At 38.1% G+C, this 22500-nt stretch overlaps 3 protein-coding genes across 11 annotated transcripts in view; 1 reads left to right on the top strand and 2 right to left on the bottom strand.

Annotated features, from left to right (window-relative positions):
* LOC138052965 (HMG domain-containing protein 3-like) overlaps positions 1-5695 on the top strand; it is an 11412-nt gene extending 5717 nt beyond the window's left edge. For 2 of the 7 annotated variants that reach the window (XM_068899571.1, XM_068899572.1), the window contains exons 4-11: positions 1-254; positions 717-850; positions 1034-1210; positions 2204-2447; positions 2639-2769; positions 3027-3144; positions 3350-3569; positions 4437-5695. The exon at positions 1-254 is cut by the window's left edge and continues 881 nt beyond it. In XM_068899571.1, coding sequence (XP_068755672.1) covers positions 1-254; positions 717-850; positions 1034-1210; positions 2204-2447; positions 2639-2769; positions 3027-3144; positions 3350-3396 — 1105 coding nt within the window. In that variant the 3' untranslated portion in view covers positions 3397-3569; positions 4437-5695. Of the gene's footprint in view, positions 255-716; positions 851-1033; positions 1211-2203; positions 2448-2638; positions 2770-3026; positions 3164-3349; positions 3570-4436 lie in introns of those variants that run through there. The other 5 variants (XM_068899574.1, XM_068899573.1, XM_068899576.1 and 2 more) reach the window with 5 other exon arrangements.
* A 781-nt stretch (positions 5696-6476) lies between these two features.
* LOC138052966 (uncharacterized) lies at positions 6477-17355 on the bottom strand. 3 transcript variants are annotated; one of them, XM_068899579.1, is made up of 15 exons: positions 17054-17355; positions 16690-16840; positions 16365-16553; positions 15607-15712; positions 14394-14552; positions 14153-14302; positions 13393-13509; positions 10385-10574; positions 9695-9835; positions 9389-9457; positions 8917-8971; positions 8528-8584; positions 7825-7922; positions 7395-7457; positions 6527-6549 (listed from the first exon to the last, which is right to left on the bottom strand). In XM_068899579.1, the coding sequence occupies exons 1-10, from the start codon at positions 17112-17114 to the stop codon at positions 9393-9395; spliced, it is 1329 nt and encodes a 442-aa protein (XP_068755680.1). In that variant the 5' UTR covers positions 17115-17355; the 3' UTR covers positions 6527-6549; positions 7395-7457; positions 7825-7922; positions 8528-8584; positions 8917-8971; positions 9389-9392. The 3 variants fall into 3 exon arrangements, with proteins under 3 accessions (XP_068755679.1, XP_068755680.1, XP_068755681.1); XM_068899578.1 differs by lacking the exon at positions 7825-7922 and having other exon boundaries at positions 6477-6549; XM_068899580.1 differs by lacking the exons at positions 6527-6549; positions 7395-7457 and having other exon boundaries at positions 7860-7887.
* A 125-nt stretch (positions 17356-17480) lies between these two features.
* LOC138054320 (uncharacterized) overlaps positions 17481-22500 on the bottom strand; it is a 17820-nt gene continuing 12800 nt past the window's right edge. The window contains exons 3-5 of the mRNA XM_068900787.1: positions 20062-20288; positions 18885-19128; positions 17481-18403 (exon numbers count right to left, since the gene is read on the bottom strand). Of these exons, the coding sequence (XP_068756888.1) occupies positions 18251-18403; positions 18885-19128; positions 20062-20288 (624 nt within the window). The 3' untranslated portion in view covers positions 17481-18250. The remainder of the gene's footprint in view (positions 18404-18884; positions 19129-20061; positions 20289-22500) is intronic.

The raw sequence follows: 22500 nt of genomic DNA, 5'->3' as shown, positions 1-22500 counted from the left end.
GGCTATCCCAATAGCTGTTTTAAAGCAGGCTCATTCTTTTGATGTCAGTGGTTGGCCTCCTTCCCTAGCACCATCATCCACCACTTGCGGCTTGTGTGACAGCCCACTGTCGAAAGAACGGTGTCATCCAGGTCAACGAGGAGAGTCCTTGCTGATTACCAACATGAATCCTTTCAAGCCTATCACATTGCTTGTGAAATTCTGTGAAAATCCAAGTTGCCAAGCCATGCACCAAGTGTTTCCATATAATTTAGGCAAGTTAATTGTAATATTAATGTTGTGTATCAGTAGTGTGTAAGGAATACATTAAGGTCCACTATTCATGTAATTCCTGGAGAAATAATGGAACTTCAAAAGTGATTTCTATTACCTTCTACAGTGTAGGTCACTCCTTAAATATAAAATTTGTGTTTGAGGGCCCAACAATGTCATCTTTTGCTACTTGCACGATACTTTTGATTTGTATCAACAATCTCCAAATACAGCGTATTTGCGATGAACACTTACATTTGGATGTACTGTAACTTTTAAGTCTTTTTAAACATTGCACTATTAGTGTTTCAGGCCAAGTAATCGCTGAAATACATGTACCAGTAGTGCTTTAGTTGTTTTGATTTAAGGTAGTTGAGCATTCATCTGCGCACAATTGGCAATATTGTGTACTGTTTGGGGTAATTTAATATCTCCACTTCCTTCCATTCACCCACTTATTTTAGGTTTGTTCAATATTGCTGACAAAGTCCTCGTTTCTCTGGAAATCATGGTTGAGTGGCGACACCTATTCCGACGTGGTGTTCCACTGTCAACAGCAATTGAGGGCAAGCTGGAAGCAATGAAAGAAAGAACCCAGGTTGGTCTTAAAATATTTTGACATAGCCGATGTTTTGAAAAAATAACAATAATGATAGTGACGTACATGTATATTATAACTATCAATTAAAAGCAACAGTAGTAATTGAATTCTTCTTTTACATTTTTTCTGTTCCAATCTGTCACCTTTCATTTTGCTTTTCTTTTTTTACATTTTCAACAGGAACCACCTGGCGGAAATGAACTGAAAAACCTAGGTAATTTGCTCTACAATGGTTTTTATTGCTTTGAGGCCATAACAGAGAGAAATCTTGATGACGTGATATGTGGCATTTGTGGTACAATTGGGGAGCTTTACCTTGGGGATGGAAATGAGAAGAATTGCTGCAGTATTAGCGAGGTGCAGTTATTCTATGTTTAATTTTTTAAATTGGAATTTGAGTCTACTTGATGTGCGAGGAAACGCTGTAAGAGCCTTCTTAGACGAATATGTAAACTCAAAAAGCCTCCAGCTAATGAATAATAATTTTATATCTATAGAACTCCTAGTGTTCACAGTATGCAAACTGCAGCTTCATGCGAAAGCAATAGTGTTAAAGTCATGTTCCAGGAGGACACGTTTTGAGGCCGGTGGTCAACAATTTCATGGGCAAAACAGAAAGTGAGACTTCTTCACTTGGGACCCCAGGTCCTAAAATTTGCAATTTAGAATTTTCCATCAAAGGTTCTTGAGTTTGACTTTTGGCGTCAATTTCTATGATTACTGGGACATTTCATGTACACCAGAAAACATGAAAACATATAGGTTTGGGATTATCATTTTTGTACCCAAATGAATTAGTCTACAATACTCGTCACATTTGTTGGAACAGCCATCCCCGTTTCCCCCCTCCTCCAATGTTGATTTTCACAAATACTGGCAGTCACCCGAAAAATTCTCACACAACATTGAATTGCGGGGGATTGGGATGTGATATAACCTACGATCTGGTAACACTATGATTCTAGACCATTCGGTTAGTGTTCCAACTAAATACATGTATGTCTAGTATTGTAACATCTCGGCAGTTTGTATTGGCGTCACTCAACTTTCCTTCCTACAAAATGGCAGTTCACATTCAGGCATACCTTTTCACCACTAAAACCAATCATCAAATGTTTCTTCAATTGGTTTATGTAATTCAGTGTTATAAATTATTGTAACTTTCAAGAAAGTGATCCAGTGCATCACGTACAATGCCGTGTTTCACTTGAAGTCAGTGTTCACTTACTAAATAAATATATGTATTTGGTATCTGGCTTACATGAAGTCACTTTTCCTGTATCATATATTATGTTTTTGTGATGCTCATGCTTTGTTGAGCTTGCATTATTAATTGCTTTCTTTCAACAGATAAATTACGCACCAAGAGATTGTGTGGCAAGTGATCCCATATCTTTGGAGAAGTTTTTGCTCAAATTAAAGGAACGATGGGTGGAATGTACCACATACACAAGGTGCAGCAAAAAGTTGGAAGTCTACCAAACATCAATTCCCCCCATCATCCCACCTTCAATGCGTAACCCTGATCAAGTTTTGAATACAGAGGACAAGAAAAAAAGTTCAGTGTTAGACAGCATTAAGCACAAGTATCAAGGTTTGTGGTCCATTTCGATTCAACAGGGTTCATAATGCTGTCATTATTCTTCTTACAAGTCAAATTACAAGGAATAGTTCAAGACTTAATTACATGAAGACCGTTGACAGCTGTGCACGTCATAGATTTGCAAATTGTTATCAAACACAGACACGAACAGTTTTTACGTGTGTCATTCCCAATTTTTTTAGGTGACCCATCCCTCCTACATGACATCATTTCTAAGGATGGTGTGGATATTTCAGCACTCAATCACATGAGTGCTGAAAGCATCAAAGGAATCTGTGAAAAATGCAACATCCTGACATCACACAAGTCAGTGGTAGGTAACAAAAATTAGGGTATTCTCAGGAATGAAAATGTTACGAAGCACTTTATTGATTTCTTTATTTTATGTTCTTGTTGATGATAAAATCTTTTCTGGCATTTTTTGAGGGCTTTGTTTCTGCAATCAGTTGCCCATTTGTCATTTTTTTTAAAGATTGTGGCAAGTATTCAGCTCTATGATAAGAGAATGCTATCAGTGATATGTTAAGATTGCTATAAGAAACAATCTATTCTTGTTGTAATTTTCTGCAGGAAAGGATGAAGATTGACATCCAAGCATTACATGAGTCTCTGCTCACCGGTTCATGCCCATGCCATGGATTTACCAAGGCATACAGGTGGCTTTTATCACATTGTGTGCAGACATGGGGTAGGGACTTATGGTAATTTTTTTTTCAATACATGTATCTACGCTGTTCATCATGTGCCATTTCACTCTTAACAGCAAGTAACCAGATGACTTGGTCATAGGTATGGAGTTATTGGTGCATGTACAGTGTTATTGGTATCAACACAACATATTTTTCAGAACTCTGGCCTTTAAAATATCTTTTGCTTGTGTTATTTTCTTTCAGGTAACTGTAGCTTCCAAGTTTTTAACACTCCAAGAATCTGTGCGTGATCCTGCTGACTTGTACCTTTCGTTAAAGCACTATCCACTGCTTTTTATTTGTGACACTCCATGTGGTTTTGTCAGACACATGGATGTCAGGGAGCCAGAAACGACAAAACAACTGTGGGGACCTTTCTCTGGTTGTTTAGAACAGCCAACTCTTAAAAAAAAAACCTTCCACGGTAAGCCTGAATCTTCCTTTTATTTCTGTTTTCATATATTATTGGTAAAGTTCACAGATTATACTTTTTAACCAATCATTAAACTTGATACAAAAACAAGCTATTAACCGGGAAGTTCAACATATCTGAAATGACCAGTGTGTAACTGTGCATGCATATATACATTCTATGTATACAGTAGTTAAATAACTATGGAGCACATTGTCAGAGTTGAATGGTCTTATATTTACCTTACATTGTAGGTGAATATTGCAGGATTTCTCATCATCATAAATTAGCTTTCAACCAAAATATTGATGCTACATGTACACAGCCTTCATCTTTACTGTTGTAGTAGTAGAATAGATTATTGACGAGTTATGTCATACGATTTGGAGAACAAATAAACTCATGACACAGAAAGGACGGTTGAATGAAGGCAAGTCAAAGATACATGTATTACATTTTTATGATGATTCTCAGTATTATGGTTTACTAATAAGTACATGTATCTTAGGCCCGATGTGCTGAATCCAATGCAAATGAGAAAAATCTTTTGTTTTCACTCATTTGCAGTAGATTTGGCACTTGAAAGGTTCATCATTTGAATCGGGCCCAAGGCAATGTTGCTTATATGCTGCCATATGCTCATTTTTCAGTGTTTGCTCCCCTAAAAAGGCAAATGGTTCATTTGCATGACATTGAAAAGTACCAAGGAGCCTACCATGAACCAGGCCTACATGTATTTAAGTCGCAAACTGTATTCTTAAAGACTGACCTTGCACTTACAATATAATGTTCATGTTATGATTATTATTTGAATATGTTCACTCTCAAGTGTTACTGGTTTAGTAATTGGCAGCTTCATCTTGTTGTTTACTTTTCAAGGGAGTAAGTGTACCAGAGATTGTTCCAGCAGAATACTTGGATCATTCGAGGCCCTTACCTTTTTCGCACAGCAACAAGGTGGCTCACCCTCTCACTAGATCAGAAAGGCGGTATGTGCTAGGTGACCGCTTCCACGATGCCACTAACCCCCACAAATCTCCTCTGTGTGAATTTCATGACATAAATTTGTGTCTTCAGTTGTGTGTTCTCAAGACCAGTTATCAAGAGTCAGAAAATCACCGGAAGAATACCCGTAGATTGAGAAGCTCTTGCGTTCAAGGCTTTGGGACTCACTATTTCTATAATTACCTTATGGATTTCTACCAGAATGAGGACATAGTGAAAAAACAACGGACATTGCTTGAGAAGAATCTGGGGAAGGATCAGTTTATAATAAGAGATCAGTTCTCTAGATTTAAAATTAGTGAATAACAAAAAGACGCTTAATGCAAAGCCCATGATAAATTATTACTTACTATTTAAAGTGATCCTTGCTTCAGGATCCTTTTGCCAATACCAGAGTTTGTTTTGTGTCATCTTCTGTTTAATTTATGATGAGAGGTCTCCTCTGTGCGAGTTTCTTAACATACATGTAAACCTGTGTCTCTAGTCATTTGTTTGAAAAACCAGCTACCAAGGAGTCTGACAATTACATGAAGAGTATCTGTAGGGTGTGAAGCTCCTGAGTTCAAAGCTTCAGCACACACTACTTGTGCAATTACCTAATGGATTATTATCAGAATGAGGATATACATGTAGTTAGAATACAGAGGACCTTGGTTGAGAGTAGTCTTGCCAAGGGTCAGTTTGTATGCAGAGACCAGTTACATGTAGGCCAATTTACAGTTTGCAGTTCACAAAGTTGTCCTGAATATTTCAGATCATATTTTAAATGTGTCAGGTCTACACCTGGTTATCGGACCAGATCTGCTGTCTCTAATGACGTTTTAACACCATCTTCTAAAAAAAATTCTGGGCTTAGAACTTTCCACTCATTCAAGTGCATGTCCTCTATGGAATAACTTCCTTACGGAAAACTCCTCATTAGAGCATTTTAAGATTAATAGAACATTTTAAGCATAATTTTATTAATTTTTAACTATACAATGTAAGTAGGCGTTTTCATATTTAGGAGGTTTTTTTTTTGGGGGGGGGGGGGGGATTATGTAAATTAGCAGGTAACCAGTCATAATGTATTTCACCCTTTATAAATGAAGTGTTTGTTTGATTGTAATGAAAAATTATATGTACATTCATAACAGAGCATCTCAGAAAAGGTATCCTACGACTTGTGGCATTTCATTGCAAATCCAAATTAACTGAAATATGAGGACTACCCATGGTTATGCATACAGCCCCTCAAATCTCACTGCATTTGAACTTCTGCTTTAGGCATTGTTTTATTACAGTGTAGGTGTTTTGCATTGTCCAAATTTTGTGTACATAATGGCAGGTGGTTATTGAGTATATAGGAGGTGTACAGCTGTATATGCCTTGGAGTAGTCCTAGGAGGCATCACATCCAGGGCAATACCATCGTTCCTGGGTTGGTTCTTTGTTCTCTGGCAGTCCAACACAGACACTAAAAATAGGAAGCCCAATAAAAACTATTGTTAACACTATAATTATTACCCCATACAGTGCATGAGTTCCTTCCACCAACATAATAAGTGGTCCCTTTACCAGGCTGTATTTGAAAGATATTTTTATATGGGGATTGGGGAAATCATGACGCATCACAATTCTAAAAGTTATACATTAAAAGGGAAATTTGACACTTACAGTATTGGGCCTGAGGTACTTTTCCAAAGCATATCATTATGCATGTAAAATATTGTACACTACTGTAAATTGCTCTCCAAAAGCATACAAGGCTCCTGATGTAATAATAATAATTTGTATCATGACACTAATTTTTACATCTTACACGTAAAGAATATGCTGGTCAATGAGGCCTTACTTGTGAAACCAGCATTCACAGTCTTCACAGGAGACCCAGTACACCCTGGCTTTCTTCCCAGAAGGGCTTTCCTGGCCACATGTTTTACATTTAGATCTGCTGGATCCTGTTTTCCCTTTTCCTCTTTTCTTCTTTCCTGGTTCCTTGTTGTAAACTGTAAGAAATGAAAGACAATTAAGGCACAGCGTGTTAACTTTAGATCAAAGTACAATACATAAGTAGATAATTATAAATGACAGGCAATGTGAGGTTAAAAAGATGATAACACAATTATGTCCAAACCTGTACAGAACTTGATATGAGTACCTGATACGGTTTTCTGTTTTCAGTTTATTTCCCAGTGGGGAAAGTCAGAAAAAACCCTTGCCAAGGGTTGCCAATTGGTTTAAGCCCTAAACCAATACTCGTTTTCATGGCCATTTTCTTGTTGTTGATATTATTGCTCTTGTAGACAAAGATGGTTTGAAAAACAAATTGTGGACCTTGACGACTGACCAGTTGTAAGTCAATTCATTCCATTTTTTCCTTTGAAATTCGTCACCAAATCATGTACATACATGTACTGTATGATTAGGTGAGTGGCAAACACAAGATTGATGGAAGTGAGAGATGGTAGAAAAAGGCGAGAAGACACTCACTTCTTCCCTCCCTACTCTCCCACTAAAAAAAGAACAAAAAGGTTAGGGAAAGACACTGCTTTGCCAACATTGTGGGTGCATACAGAGCCTGTGAGCCGATAAATAGACCATATTCGTATTCTCAGTATTGGACTGAAACTAGCTTGCAGTGCAGGCTACTGCGGGGAAATCTTTTCAAATGCAAATACTTTTTAATAGATATTTATATTCCCCCGCATTAGCCTCCATTGCAAGCTAGTTCCAGTCCAATACTGGGAATATGAATATGGTCTATTAAATTCCTTTTGCAGTTCAATGTGTTTCCCCAGTTGAAGAGATATTTAAGAAATTAACAAAAACCTTTAAAAAATCAATAAACTACCGTCTGTTCTTGGGAAGACACCAACAGTCCCTGGCACTAATTCTGGCATTGTGATAGGAGCTTCTGCAGTGCATTAAATAACACCGAGTAGGTAAAAATCCAAACAAGTGATATAAAAAGAAATCAACAATGTGTGGTAGCACTTGGCACGATGACATGGCCACAACACCATGATATTAAAACACATTTTTTGTCTAAAATTAATCCAGTAGTCAAATTGCTCTAACAAGACCAAAGAAAACAAGACATTCAATTTAATAGGTGTATACAATGACTTAATCTGTGTCATAAAAGTTAATATGTAAAAATTCACTCTGCATGTGCATAACTAAAACAGCTATACTGAACAACAAAGTTAACTAATGATATGAAACGAAGTTTGACCATCACAATTATCTTATTTCCATACTGTATTTATGATTGCACTTACCTTGTCTACTGTCCAATGCGTCATCGACAGGTGGAGCAAATAGCGATTTTCTTGCTCTTGCACCTTGTTGATTACACCATTAGCATAGACATAACATACTAGGGGGTATAACATCAGGGTGACAAATCAATATGGACTTTGGGAACTTTAGATTTGGAGTATGACTGACTAGAAGTGTGTCTTCTTTTCAGAGCACATACACAAAATCTTTCAAGTTCTAATCTCATGGTTGTACTTGTTGTCTAAAGTTAAAGTGCACTTTACCTCAAAATATTTTCTTTAGCAAAAGTTGAATATCAAACAAATTTAACTTTTGCTTCTTTAGATTTAACATTTTCATGTGCCTCATAAGGTATGTAAGAGAAAGATGCTGGCAATCATTTGTCCCATGGCAGAGGCAGTGAGAGGCATGGGCCTGTTCCTTCTATGTTCTCATAAGCTACTTTGCATTATAACTTTAAAGAACTTTGGCAATGTAAATACTAGTTATTAAAGTCATTAAAGGAATAGACCAATAACTCCATACGCTCAGCCATGGGACAAATGAATGCAAGCTTTGCCACTCTCTTGTACCTCATTGGGCCAATGAAATTAAAAGTAAAGTCTAGAGAAGCAAAGGTGAAATATAAGAAAGACATTAAAGTTTGCAAAACAAATAACCTTTGAGGTTAGGTTCACTTTAAGGTCTTCATGTAGTACACACCTTCTTTTCTGGAGCCCTCAACTGATGGGGTTGCTATGTCTTCCTGCAGTGATGGCCCTAGAGTGGATATTAAAACTTATATTAAATGTGTCATAATGTTAAACATGTTTGCTTAGTTTTCAGAAAATAATGTTAGGTGCAGAATGTGCATAGTGTAATGCCTGACAATTGAGAGAGTTGATAATGTGGCGTAGTCCGAGAGGCCAGGGCAGTTATCATGGGAAAAGGTAAATGGAGTAATAAATAGAGATTTAAATGTTTTCAATACATTACAATAGTATGAGAGTTCATTCTCATCGTGAATGAAAGACAATTGTCAAAATATTACAGAAATTCACAAACAAGTATATACACTGTATCTAATAATTGCTTATAAATTTGATAAGGACCTGTACTTTGTGTAGGGTTCTCTGATCGTCTTGATTTCATTCCTGCACGCAGACCCTTAAAGTGAAGAATGAAGGAATATGTCATTACTACTAATAATCTATAAACATGTAATGAAGGTTAAGCATATCGTTTGTTGACCAGCTGCTGTTTAATACAGTAATCATGGAACTTTGTAATAATTGTTGTAGTAGTGCCATTGACTTTGGTTACACAACTTGATTTTTCTCTTGTTGCTGGATTTCAAATTATTCTTGGTTTTTTGCAAAAAGAACAAGAATTATCATGTATCTATCAAAGAGATGGTGCAAATTGCAAAGGCAGCAAAACAGTGAAATGAATGGACCCGAAGAGCTCACTACCTGAGTGTGTATTTCTGAACTTTATTTTATTCCATAAAAATTAGAATATTATGTTCGATTTCTTAACTTAAGCTATTTAAATAAAGTCATTAACTTCTTTGAAGTTACTCACCCTTTCAAAGGCCCTTTTCCTTTTCGGTGTGTAGGTTCGGTAGGTTGTCTCGCTTCCTGGTGACAAAACCTTGAAAATACTTAATTTTAGTAAGTCCAATGTTGTTGAAGTGTTCTATACCCATTGACGGTACCATAAAAATGAAATTTGCCTAATTTATACCTTCAAAACCTCTGCTTGGGTTGGCCTTGTAGGGCTATCTTGTTCCTTAGTAGGTTTCTGGTTGAATGCTTAAAGTAGCAAGTTTGTCAAGTGTGATTTGAAAGGCTTTGTAAAGCAGGTATTACATTAATTGTTGAGGTTTACCTTTGACTTTCATAGCGATTGTATCGGTGATATGTACGAGTTCTTGATAATCATAATCAGATATAGTCTCATTGACTTTTTCTGATGTGAGGTCTGGTAGTTTTGGTGCCTCGCACCCAGGTTGTTCTCGAATACCAGCCACTGTTGGGAAAAAACGTGTTGATCAGAACATTGTCGAAATTATGAACCCTTAAGTGTATACAAATTATGAACATGTTCACTATTGGCATTATGCTTCGCTCACTGCTTGCAGTTTGAGCACTCTTGTGACTCCACAATTCAATCCAGCAATGTGTAACCGTACATCCTGTGCCCAAGTTCAGGAGTTGCCATAAAGACATTATGGTGACAACCGGGAGGGCACATTGTATATATATATATATATATATATATATATTTGAATTATTATCATTCAAGGAATGTCATTACAGGACTGTGTATTTCATTTTTAATCATCAATGCTGAGTTGCATCAATCAGTACTAAACTCTTAGAAATTTTGACAAATTTAGGTAATGATAATTTTTTTTTTGTTTGCAAAAAGGTTATGGATTGACCCCTAGATCAGAATTAAGTTCCATATTCTCCCCATCTTAAATTATATCCAATCAATTTATTTGCCTGGAGGAAGAGCTAACACTTGTGTATTGTGAACTGTACACTAGTGACAAAGCAAGGTGCTGGGACTTACAATGTCTAACATATGCAACAAAGGATGGCTCTAGAAGTTGCACTGGTATTTTGTGGGCTTTCGAATTAGTCACAAGACTCTTGTTGTTTTTCTTCCGCACGTCCATGATCGTTGCTTTTTCATCAATGGCAAATGGGCAGGTTACACTGAATCCATTGGCTGTGGCATTTTTAATTTCATCTGTCACTTCCTGCAAGTAGAATTGAGGAGAGTTGTCATACAGTAAACAGTCGCACATAAGAACCTAGATTTTTCCAAGATAGGCTAAATGGGTTCTGATAGAAATGGTATTTATAGCAGTTTTCTATGTCCTTAACCAGTTCAAACCTCAACTGCCCAAGATCACTCCCCCTTGACGAGAAAATTCTTTTAATAGTCACTCTCAGAGGTCAATATGTTAAATTGGTTCTTATTTCCACAAAAGATGTCTACTCTATGGCAGGTGGCTGTAAGGGTCATTTCTACATTGTTGCACTAATAGCAGCAAAGCAAAACTACACCGTCCATATTCTGTTCTTTACATGTATGGTGTAGACATGAAGTCATGATATGTAACTGAAAGATCTAAAACATACATACATACATACATACGTTTATTGTAACTCCCAATTTGGGCTTTTCGGTTACAATGTCTAAAAATATATATAAATTGAAAAGAGAAAAAGGAATAATATAATAAACGTTACATTTAAAAGCTAGAATCAGTTACAAAAGACCTCTGAATATAATTTACAAGTTAACTGAACACAAATGTCCTCCACTTAATAGCTTCTGGGCTAAACGGCGCCTGAAGCAGTTTACACTGTCCGCAGCTTTCAAATCATTACAAATACTGTTCCAAAGTTTACATCCACGATATGTAAACGAACGTTGTCCATATGACAGACGACATAAAGGGATGTGTAAAAGATTACATGATCGCGTAGCCCTAGTATGAATTTGAGAGCGAGATACAAATATATTAGCCAGATATTTCGGGACTAAATTATTAAGACATTTATATACCATTACAGCATCGTTGAGAAGGAGTCTGTCCTTAACAGTGAGCCAGTTGAGGGATCTTATGCCGTCTGAGATGTGGTCATATTTCCTGAGACCTAACACGATACGCGCAGCAAAATTCTGTACTAATTGGAGTTTCTTCACATTACTTTGAGATGTGTTAGCCCATACAGTTGAGCAATAAAAGAGTTTACTAAAAACAAAAGCGTTCATCACTAATAAAAGAGAATTTCTGTCCAGAAGGTGTTTAGTTCTACTGATCTGTTTTAACTTAAATAGACAATTAGAGGTAGTTTTAGCAACATGATCGTTGTAAGTTAAGGACTGGTCGATGAGGACACCGAGGTCCTTAGCCACAGAAACTGGTGTTATTTCCTTCCCTAAAAGTGAGATCGACACTGGAGGCAATTTACGCAGTAATTGAGGCACTCCCACGAGTAAGACTTTGGTTTTCTCCGGATTAATTAGTAAGGAATTTTGGCAGCACCATCTACAAATTTCTCTTAGGTCTTCATTCAAACAGCGGAATGCATAGCTTATGTCAGTTGAGCGGAAAGAAAGGTAAAGTTTACTGTCATCAACGTAACACACAGACTTACAATGGCCTGGAACAGCCAGGAGATCGTTTACATAGATGGTAAATAGTACAGGTCCCAATATAGAACCTTGTGGAACTCCATATTTTAGGGGAAGAGAGGCTGAAACAGCATCCACAATCCGTACTCTTTGGCTACGACCAGACAGGTAACTGTGAAACCACTCCAGGCTAGATGACGTAATACCTATTTGTTGTAGTTTCTGAAGGAGAATATCGTGTCGGACACTGTCAAATGCCTTAGACATATCTAACAGAACAACAGCAGAGACTTCACTCTTATCGATAGACATAAGAAAATCATCTGTTACATGTAAAAGAGCAGTTTCTGTAGAATGAAATTTACGATTGCCACTCTGGTGCTCAGACAACTTCTTATTGGTGGTTATGTAGTCAACAAACTGACGGTGAGCTAGCTTCTCAGACACCTTGGATAATATAGGCAGTAATGAAATAGGTCGGTTGTTACATGGATCTTCGAAACAGCCCGACTTTAACACGGGAACAACCTCGGCCATTTTCCATGCCTTCGGAAATGTAGAGGTACTAAATGAATTATTCATAATGCTTGTAATAACTGATAATATGGCCGGCAAACTGTCCTTAAGGACACGGGCAGTAATTTTATCATGGCCAGGTGCTTTGTTTAAAGACAAGCCCTTGATAACCTTTCCAACCTCCTGTTCTGTAACAGCATGAAACTGAAAATCATCAGGGCATTCATCATGTTTCCGTGTTGCTGGTGGTGATATTGTTGTGGCAGAGTTAAAATCATATTCCATATGTAGCAAGGTCGTAGGCTTTCTGTGCCGTTAAACTTCCTACGCTAGTGAAATATTCATTAAATTTATCAGCAAGATTGGTTGGATTGTCATTGATGTTTGGTAAGATCTTACTTTTCCTGGGCAAGCAGCGATTGATGATTTTCCAAATCGCGTTTGTATTTCCTTTGCTGCCAATAATTTCGGATTGAACATGAGCTTTTTCAGCAAGCCGAAGTTCTCTTTTAACTTCCTGTCTAAAAAATTTGAATGCATTGAAAACATAGAGGCCCACAAACATAGAGGCCGCCCACAAAGCCTGAAGGCCTATTTGCTATCAAACAACAAAGGCCAGAATTGTGAAAATATGCAAGACAAATGAGAGCTGTTGTTGCAGTCAATTTCAAGGCCATTTTATATTTTTATGTTTAATTTTTTTGGGATAACACAATTCTTATGAAATTTTCAGCCTAACAGGTTCATAACATTCTACGTTCTTATATGCAGGTGTTTACTGTATCCCTCTTGTCTTACTGTACCCATACCTAAGCCTGCATCAGGCCTTGAAATATTATTACCAAAGTTCAGTCATTAATTAAATTATAATTTCACAGTTGAGAGATTTGATCACTCAATTAAGTTTTACTTACAGTACGCGAGACACTGTGGAATTGCCCCAAGGTTTCCGACTTGATGGCAATTGCAGGTTCAAAATCCACGTCATGTGAGGTCTTGACATTCACAGCTGGATTGAGCCACATGAGGATCTTCAAAAAAATATCAAAGCACTGAGACAGACCATGCCACACCTTAGAGATTGAAAGCTGCATCAAACCACTTTAGTCAATTTAGGCAGATGGCTTCCATGATTGGCAAAGCATACAAAAGGCATAAAGAAAAACCAAAAAGTGCAAAATAGAAGAAAGAAGAAGAATTCAACAGTTTTCATTTGGGTGAACTTGAAAATTTTATTTCCAACCATTTGTTTGCCTTTTTTATGGTATGTGGGAATTATCTAGCCTTTGCAAATGGAGAAGTTATTTTAAATTGTAAAATTTGAGGTTATGTAATGTGACCTGTATATGTTGTGCTTTAATACTGAAATTGAGGTTGACACGATCATATCCAAGTTGCATTCTAAACTGAAGGGCTTATTTTACGGAGGGTGTAAAAAGCAGGTTGCAGGTTAGGGTTGTAAGAAACTGTTTTACCATAACTGTAAAAAAATCCAAACCTTTAAAAATATTAACCTTAGGCTTAATTTTTTTTTTTTTTTTTTTGGGGTGGGGGGGATGGTTTAGCTATGGTAGAACAATGAACTACAACTCTAACCTGCAACCTGCAGTTTACACCCTCCAATTATTATTTAATTCAAACAATGATTTCATTTTCAACCACAACATATTGTACCTTGCCTGGCCCATCTTGATTCAATTTGTCTAAGGCATCCTGCTGGATGCGCCAGAAGAAGGGAGGTCTCTCCTGTTTGGCGGCATTTAATGCAGCAATTTTGGACAATAGGTCCTTTATGTCTAACACCTTGTTTGCTGATGCATGAATCTATGACAAGAAGAAGAAGTGGTTACAGGCAAAATAAGTATGGTTATGTGGAGCTTGTTTGGCGGCAAAATAAAAAGTTTTGATATCTTACCATCATGTTAACCATGATGCAGTACATTGTGCCCTTCACCCATCTGGGTTGCTGATGGGTTACAACTTTCTTGACAAGAGACCTTAGTTGGTCTCCATGGTCGTGGACAATTTCCTCCCACAAAGGCAGGTATCGTATGGCCCAGGCAACAAACAGACCCTGTTTTGGATGGTTGACAAGAACTACTGAGTTAATATCATGTTTAGTGAATGATTGACCAATTGCTAGTTATAGTTAGTATAAAATAATGTTAGACAACTCCGTGGCTGTAGCACCTTAACTCCTTCACCCATGATATTCTTACTGTGTTTTCTTAATGTTCATACATGTATATAATTCAGTTCTCTGGCTCATGTCAGATAATTTAACTTGTCCCTGAGTGACCTATTAGGGAGTAAAGGCATCAGATTTTCTTTATACCTTTGCTTGATTACATTTACCTTAAGGACAGTGCCTACTATTGTTATTGCGCATACGTTCTGCGCATCTCGAGATACTCAGATTTCCTATTGCTGATGCTTATTAATTAATTATAATACAGGGATATTTTTGCGTGGTTCAAAACTATGCGGAGAAAGCAGAACTTAGCAACTGATCTTGGTGCCAAAAAAGAACATTGGGGGTAACCACGCATTTTTCAGAGATAATAGAGCTTCAATTTGGAAAAGAACACCATACATTGCTTTGTAAATATTTTAAAGCTTTTTGCTAATATTGTTGATTAATTATCTTCAAAAAATGCATGGTTAACAGCAAATTTTCTTTTTGGATTTCAATAACACATGTTATGATCTGCTTTTCCCGCATATTCGGTAAACCGCGCAAAAATTCCTGTGAATTAGTAGGCACCATCCTTAAATAGCCCTCGTCTTGTGTTGACTCAAAGTACATCCAAGTGAGCCAAGTTTTGAACTTGCACTCTTGATGACTACTTAAGTTGAAAAGTTGAATTGATGGGGGCAATGAGCTAACTGTGAAGGTTATGTTTGGTGCTTTGCTAATTGCAGCATTGTCATATACCTTTTCAAAAACGAACCTTTTCAATAATGAGCAGATTCTATAGATAAAAATTGAATGAAACAGTTTTTTTTATGCAGCCTTTGACCCAGACCGCTAAATTGATTGACGGCATTGAAGTTTGAACTTGAGCCTGCATGTTTTCGTAAAGTGTGAGAATATTTACTCAGTGTAAAAATTAACATAGTTTGAATACCTTGTTGTTATCCATAAAATCAAGCAGTTGCGTCTCCCTGCCCCCTTCATTGTCGGAGTGTGCTTCATCCCAAGTATAATTGAAACGGATCACTCTGCCAGCCACCCTATTTACAAAAAGGGATGATGTTCTCAGAAATTTCAAAAGACAGCTTTCAGGCGAAAAAAAGGTACATGCACTTGTCTCGTATTGGTAAACAACACGAACTTTACCCTGACACAACAAATATCATTCAGTTGAACTTTTATCAGTGCTGATATGGGCCTGCAGAATGTTATGCAAAAGAAAAAACAGCAGGTGACCAAAACTGTCATGATGACGATGATGGTAATCGATATTACTTTGAATGACAGTGACACGTGACAGTTTCCACAAAATGCTAAAGTTATGGCTCTCTGAGTGTCTCCAAGTAAGTTCATGTTAATTTAGCCTGTGGCACAGTCGAAACCAAACCTCTGGTTTGGTCCGTGTGCGAACCAGTACCGAAATCCTTGTACTGGGCTCCCAGCAGCATACCAGGATTTAAGTATGCACCATGTTTGGTCTGTTAAGATAAACAGTTGTTAGACAAGACTGGCAATAGCCAATCAGGTTTAAGGGAAAAATGCACTTGCGCTTGTTCGTTGAGTCTGTTGGGAGTCCAGAACAAGGATCTTGGTGCTGCTTCAGAGACGTTGCTAACCGGTGTTAGATTACGTCTGCAATGCAGGCTAATGTTAATTTAGTAAATAAAAAAAAAACAGAGGGAATGCTATTACCTTTCTACTTCCTTACTGTTGCTGGATATCAGTAAGGATGCCTTTGGGGCCTGCATTCCAAATGTTGCAGAGCCTTGCATCAGTCCACTCTGTATCTGGTTTAAGAATTCCCCAAGCTGCTGCGAAATTAGGGGATCATCCACCAAAACCACAAGTGATGTCTTTGACATAACTTCAAGAACCTTTTTGCTGAACCATAGCAAATACATTGTTAGGAAAAATGAAGACATCTTAAATAACTTTCTTTGAAAAGTTCTGTAATCAGAATATTAATTTCAAAGCAAAGCCCGATGTTTAGACAGTCAAGAAGATAACCTTAACCTACTCTGAGGTGCCAGCTGTATTCTGGTTGCCTCCTGATAAAAGAAGGAGGTGCCTTCTGACTGGAATTCCTTGTCCCTTGCAAATGATATGTAAAGAAAGTGACTTTCCACAGTTCTTGTGTGTGGAGAAAATCAATCCAATGTTGCTTTCAGCTATTACCAAAGACATGAAGATGTATTACTTCTTCATCTCAATTGTCAACTTTAAAGATGAGCTTAACTTTAATAAATGAATTTCCTTCTCCAAACATCTACTCGTAAAAGGAACAAGCCAGCTTTTCACAACCAAAAAACATACAAAAAGTTACTGTCATTAACATTAAAATAACATCATAGTGTACTGCCATTGTCATGTTTTTAACTTACACCAAGTTTCATCGCTCTTGTTTGAGCGTAGGATACGTGCCATAACAAAAGACACTGCCATAAGGAACTGTCCATGGTTTATACCAAAATATGTGGACAATTCGAGAAACCTAACAAAAGACAAATCATTATCATTATTAACTTTGGTAATTACTGTCACAACGATTGCGTCTTGTTCAACACGAGCAATAATGGTAATATTGGTGTTCCATAGTGTTAGTCATGTGTTACAGTGTCAAGTTTCACTCCTAATGAAAAGTTTCATGACAGTGACAAACTGGTTAGGCTCGATTACCAGCCGCTGTTTCGGGAAATGAGCCAACGCTCACTCCCGAAGTCTCGGCTGGACGCGTGAGGTGAGCCATTGTTAATCTCCGCCAATCAGAAACTCGCCTGCACAAATCCGTCTGGCATAAATTATATGTTTTGGCTGCGACGGTATTCTTTGACCCGGCCTGTTCGAGATTTACAGTGCGTTAAGGTAGGAAACATCCAAGATTGCGACAACGAAAAGTGTTCGCGAAGCTGGAGGATGGGAATTGTGTCGTTTTCTACCGCCTGAGTTCGCAAACTTCACTGATTTTCCAGATGGCGCCAAGGTCAAAATACGGCTTTCAAATCCATTGCTATTGCAATTTTCTCCTCATACTTTGCTAATGTAAGAGCAAGTAAAATTCCTCAAGATCAATTGAAAGTACTGCTGAGTTTATTGCTGGCAAAACGAGGGGGCCGATGAGGTCGACTGAGAGCTAAAGCAACCGAAGATTTCGTTGATGATTCGATGGTTGAATTCAAACTCACATTGATCATTTAACCACAAACTCAAGCTGGTATCATCTGGAAACTTCGCATAGACGTTTTAAGCGTTGTTATGTAATTTCTGTTTTCATAAAATCAGTGTTTTTGGGATGTCTAATGCTATTTCCCCGCAACTATTAACTTCGCATAAATTATATTTTGAATTTACGTCACAGACACAATCTATCGCTCACGCGTCCAGCCGTCTCTTCTCGGGGAGGATACCCGAATTCGAGTGAGCGGCGGAAATCGAGCCTACAAACTGGTTTGAACCAAGCAGCAGTCCTTGTGTAATGTTCTGTTCTGTTGTAAATTGTATTTCAGTGGCCCTGAAAATCCCATAAGCTACGTGGTCAATTAATTAAGTAGGTATGTATGTATCCACTTTCAAACTTTACATCATCTGCAAACAGACCTTGCCATAGCCTTCAACAAACACGTAGCATCTAGGAGATGCTCATCTACTACTGTAGCGTAGTTTTTTAAGGAATCCTCTGTGTCAAAGTAGACAAAATCATCCTCTTGTAATTTTCTGTTGTCTTGGATGTGCAGCTGATAGTATATTAAAATAAATGATGGAAGCAATTAATTCACTTTTTATTATACTGGCTGAGGAAAATAATTAATGATAATAATATCAGATACCAAATTGGCGGCCATTTGAACACTCAAAGTAAAGGCAGGTATTTTTTGCAGGTCGAACTTTCATTATAACTGGAAAACCGCTGGCACTGAAAACCTGTAAAAAATTCCTGCCGAAGTAGGTTTTGTTGCCTTGTTTAGGTAACGATAATTCTTTTCAATTTTGAGTTTAATGAAGTAGTTTGAATGTAAACTGGTCGCTATTTTGTAATAATATATATTTTGTGGGGCTTACGCCCATAATGCAAGCTGATAGACTTGGAATTCAAAACGCAGTTTAAGTTGCAAGTTTTTCGGAGGCTCTTTGAACTTTAAATTCAAGGGAGGAGGGTGGGGGAGGGAGCTTATCTGCAGAGGAGCGTATATTATTGATGTGCACGATTAAGCTTACCTGTGGTCCAAGGAACCAATAGTTGGACTGATCTTGCAGTCCATAGCATGACGTTCCCATGCAGATTCTGCTGTGATCACGTTCATTGGACCTGTAGTCCCCCTGTAGGGAATGCCAGTAATCCAACACGTTCCTACTTGTTACTTCCACCCCTAGTGTTAGAGTGCCTTCTGAGAAGCGTCTCCTTAGGGCCTCCAACAGTTGCTTGCTACCATCGAAGCTACTTCCCTTTAGGGCTATTCTCCTAGGTTAAAAATATGTGAAATGACCAACGTCAAAGGGCTAAAAAAAATGCTTCTAAGAACGCAAGCAGCGAATGCAAACTTACAAGCAACACAGAGAATGCGCAGAACGACAGTCCCCGGAGGGTACGATACGTTTGGTCAGCGTCAGGGCTGTGCTTTGTCATCGCCCCTGCCCCTTTCTCAACCTCCCCAAACACTTCTCTGGACCGAGAAGCCATTTACACAAGTAAGATCCGTTTGTCCTGAACAGCCTGTCCTCCAACATGTCTTCAAATTAGGAAAGGATACAGGAATAGCAAGGTTTCAGGCCTGGAAGCCGTTTCGTTTTTAACATATTTTTGGAATTGAGGAGAGCTGAAGGGTGGGAGTTGTACTCGTGACTGTGAGCCATTGGTGTCATGCGAGCCTTCAAAACATATAGCGGGGCTTGAAAATCTGCGAGCCAGCGAGCCATGCGAATTTCGCATTTAAGTCATTTCAAATAGCGCTGATAAACAGTTTTTAAGCCTAAGCACCCATTTTAATACGGTTAGCTTTCAATAACTGTGTGACTCGCATGCCTCGCAGCCATGGCTCGCACGCTCGCACAGTGTCCTAATCCAAATATAGTAACGTGCCATAACCAAAACTACTATCAAATCCTTTTTAGGTTTATTTTATTCCTAGTTTTGTATAAAGTTTCTCATTCCAAGCGGTTTATCGTGACACGACGCTTCGCGGACTATGCATGTGTCAGAACAGTGAGCCATGTGAGCAAATTATAAAGCTGATCTACAATGTCTCTCACACCCAATAGAACGCCAGCTGGTTTTGATCATATCGAATTTTGACATTTTCACACACGGCAACATGGAATCTGTTTGCTAAAATGGCAGGGCTTTCTGTACTTTCTGAAAAGTACCAATACGCAAAGAGTAAATAGAGAGCCTCACCTTGTAACCTGTTTGGAAAAAACGTAGCCCGTTAGGCTCATCAACCAGCGACCCTCTTTGCTACGGACGCCAAAAGCCTCGTTGTGTCCTTCCCGTATCTCCCCTACTATTTTCAAGGAAAAATCGGCAAATTCCACAACCTTTCCTCCGTTTAAATCCCTTGATTTACAGCGTGAGTACGTTTTACCTTCCTTCCTGAAAAAGCGAGGAATTATTTCTGTCGTTTCCTGCCGGTTGAAGAAAATGAAAACGTAAGACTACAAACAGTGACTGGAATCGATACTGGACAGGAATGAAATAATGAGATTGTCTTTTAAAATCATTTTGAATGTTTACGTACCGATTTTTCTTTCTGACGGTCTTGCAGATCTCCGTGAAGAACGTCCATTGAAAGCACTCAGTATGTGCACCACACCCTGAACGCTCTTTCACTAGGTCAAAAATTGTGGATTGCTCTGCTGCAAAGGCTGGATGTGACCTTGTGGTCATTTTCGACAGTATGTCAACCAAAGCGTCATGAAAAATCCAATCAAAAAGCTTGAAATTGTAGAGGCGGAGTCTACCCTGAAACATCGGTGGAGGGTTGCCACGTCGTACCATAGCAAAGGAAACAACCATGAAATAATCCTAAGGTGAAAAGCCAGTAGGTGGGACCTTACTTGGATAGTAAGTACACCTCAAGTACACTTGAGCCCTACTTCAGAGGTGAACGGGTTTAATTTAAGCTCAAGTAGCCAACATTGTGGTCATGGTAACGCATATCCTTCAAAGAACCCGAAGTGCACTCTGAAGTCTAATACAAACCATCCTTTTGAGCTTACTTATCTACTATCTAAACACATTACGGAAACGGACGTCAGTGAAACACGTTTCCCGCGTAACTTGAATGACAACCCGATTACTTCGATTCTAATATGAACGCTTATCAGCGTGAGTAAACATGGACAAAAGTGTACTAGAGGTCTTTAGATCACGCGCGATATAATTACTACAATGATACCCGACCATGCTATGCCTCCATTGTGCGATATCACGTAATATGAAACGGCGGCACTATAAATTATCGTCCAATTTCAGCCCCGCCATACTACAAAATCAAAACCATTAGTTCCACACAACAATATTCACGACTAGTACTGGTTAAGGTACTCTCGCTCTTACGAAATGCTATTGCCGATTTTTCTTGCAACGCAAATATAAGATTGATTTTCTTTCTTAGTGATTTCCGAGTCTCTAAGTAATGCTTATAAGTTAAAAAGTTTATGGCTTGTCGTTCTTGTTAAGATCAAGATATTTTCTTCATCCACGAATGGGGGTTTCAAAAGTAGGCGTTTTCATCGCTGCGAAAACAGAGCAAGAGTTTTCATCCATACTAGTGGTTTTGTATCGTTTTCACCTATACACACAACTTGGAACTGGATTGCATGGGTTTAAGAGTCGATTTCAAATCATGGAAAATCATGTAGGTTTCTTTTATTTTCTCTTTATTTCAATCTCCTCTCACGTTTTTTATTAGTCACGCTATGAAAACTTGAAGTCTCCTTTTTCACCCGACCACAGTAATTCAATTTCAAAATTTCCCACCCTTTCTTGGTCCTCATTTTCGAAAGTCCCCGTTTTCACCTGACCAAACTTTTCATCTGCGTTTTCGAACGTGCGGATGACGAGCGAAGATATGTGGATGGCCCCTTTAATTTTAAACTTTTCCACTTTATAAACCCAACCCTTGAATTCAATCAAGTTACATGCAGTGCAAGCAACCTAGGCACAATATTGAAATAATAATGATGATGATGACGCCGTTATTAAACTATCTAATTAGGGATATTACAAATGAAACGAGATGCTTCCGTGAAGCATACACTGGGTTGCCTGTGGTATGTGTTACAGAAAATCAGAAGGCACTGAATTGTGTGGTATTGAAATACAGCATTCAAGTCTCCGAAGAATAACAAATAAAAGAGAAGCGAGAAACATTGGCTTCTGGGCTGAGATGTTGATAATTTTCAAGTTCCCTCACAACTTCTTTTCACCACAAGTGTGCCCTCTGAGCGTCTGAATGTTTTGTAATACTAAAATTCACTGATGTTAAGCCCTTTCGGGCGGGGTTAGTATTAGGATGGGAGACCAAAAACAATAAACCCCTCCTAAAACACAAGGATCTGACCGAAAATACTATGAACGCTAACAAATGCGAACTCAGCAAAGTACAGATTTTGTTAGCTTGTTTTATGCAAAACAAATATTGATGCAAAAGCAAATAACTATTCTTACACAGTTTTTACAAAGAGCAGAAGGAAGTTTCCGGAACGGTCGATCGAGAGTAAAATATTTACGACATGAAAACAATATTTATTTTGAACCATGAATATAGAATATAAAAAGTTACGATCAGCGACAAACATTTTGGGAGATTTTTGCTACGTTCAAATAAATCGC

The sequence above is a fragment of the Montipora capricornis genome, chromosome 6 (genome assembly GCF_036669925.1).
Source record: "Montipora capricornis isolate CH-2021 chromosome 6, ASM3666992v2, whole genome shotgun sequence".
Classification (NCBI taxonomy): domain Eukaryota; kingdom Metazoa; phylum Cnidaria; class Anthozoa; order Scleractinia; family Acroporidae; genus Montipora; species Montipora capricornis.
Note: the sequence above shows the minus strand (reverse complement) of the source record. Positions and strands in the feature narration are given on the sequence as shown.

Coding starts and splice junctions, on each gene's coding strand:
- LOC138052966 (XM_068899578.1), bottom strand. CDS start 17,114: ATGGCAGTGTCTTTTGTTATGGCACGTATCCTACGCTCAAACAAGAGC. Junction 10,575..13,392: donor TCCACAGTGTCTCGCGTACT/GTAAGTAAAACT, acceptor TTCTACTTGCAG/GAAGTGACAGATGAAATTAA. Junction 9,836..10,384: donor TGTTGCATATGTTAGACATT/GTAAGTCCCAGC, acceptor TTTTCCCAACAG/TGGCTGGTATTCGAGAACAA.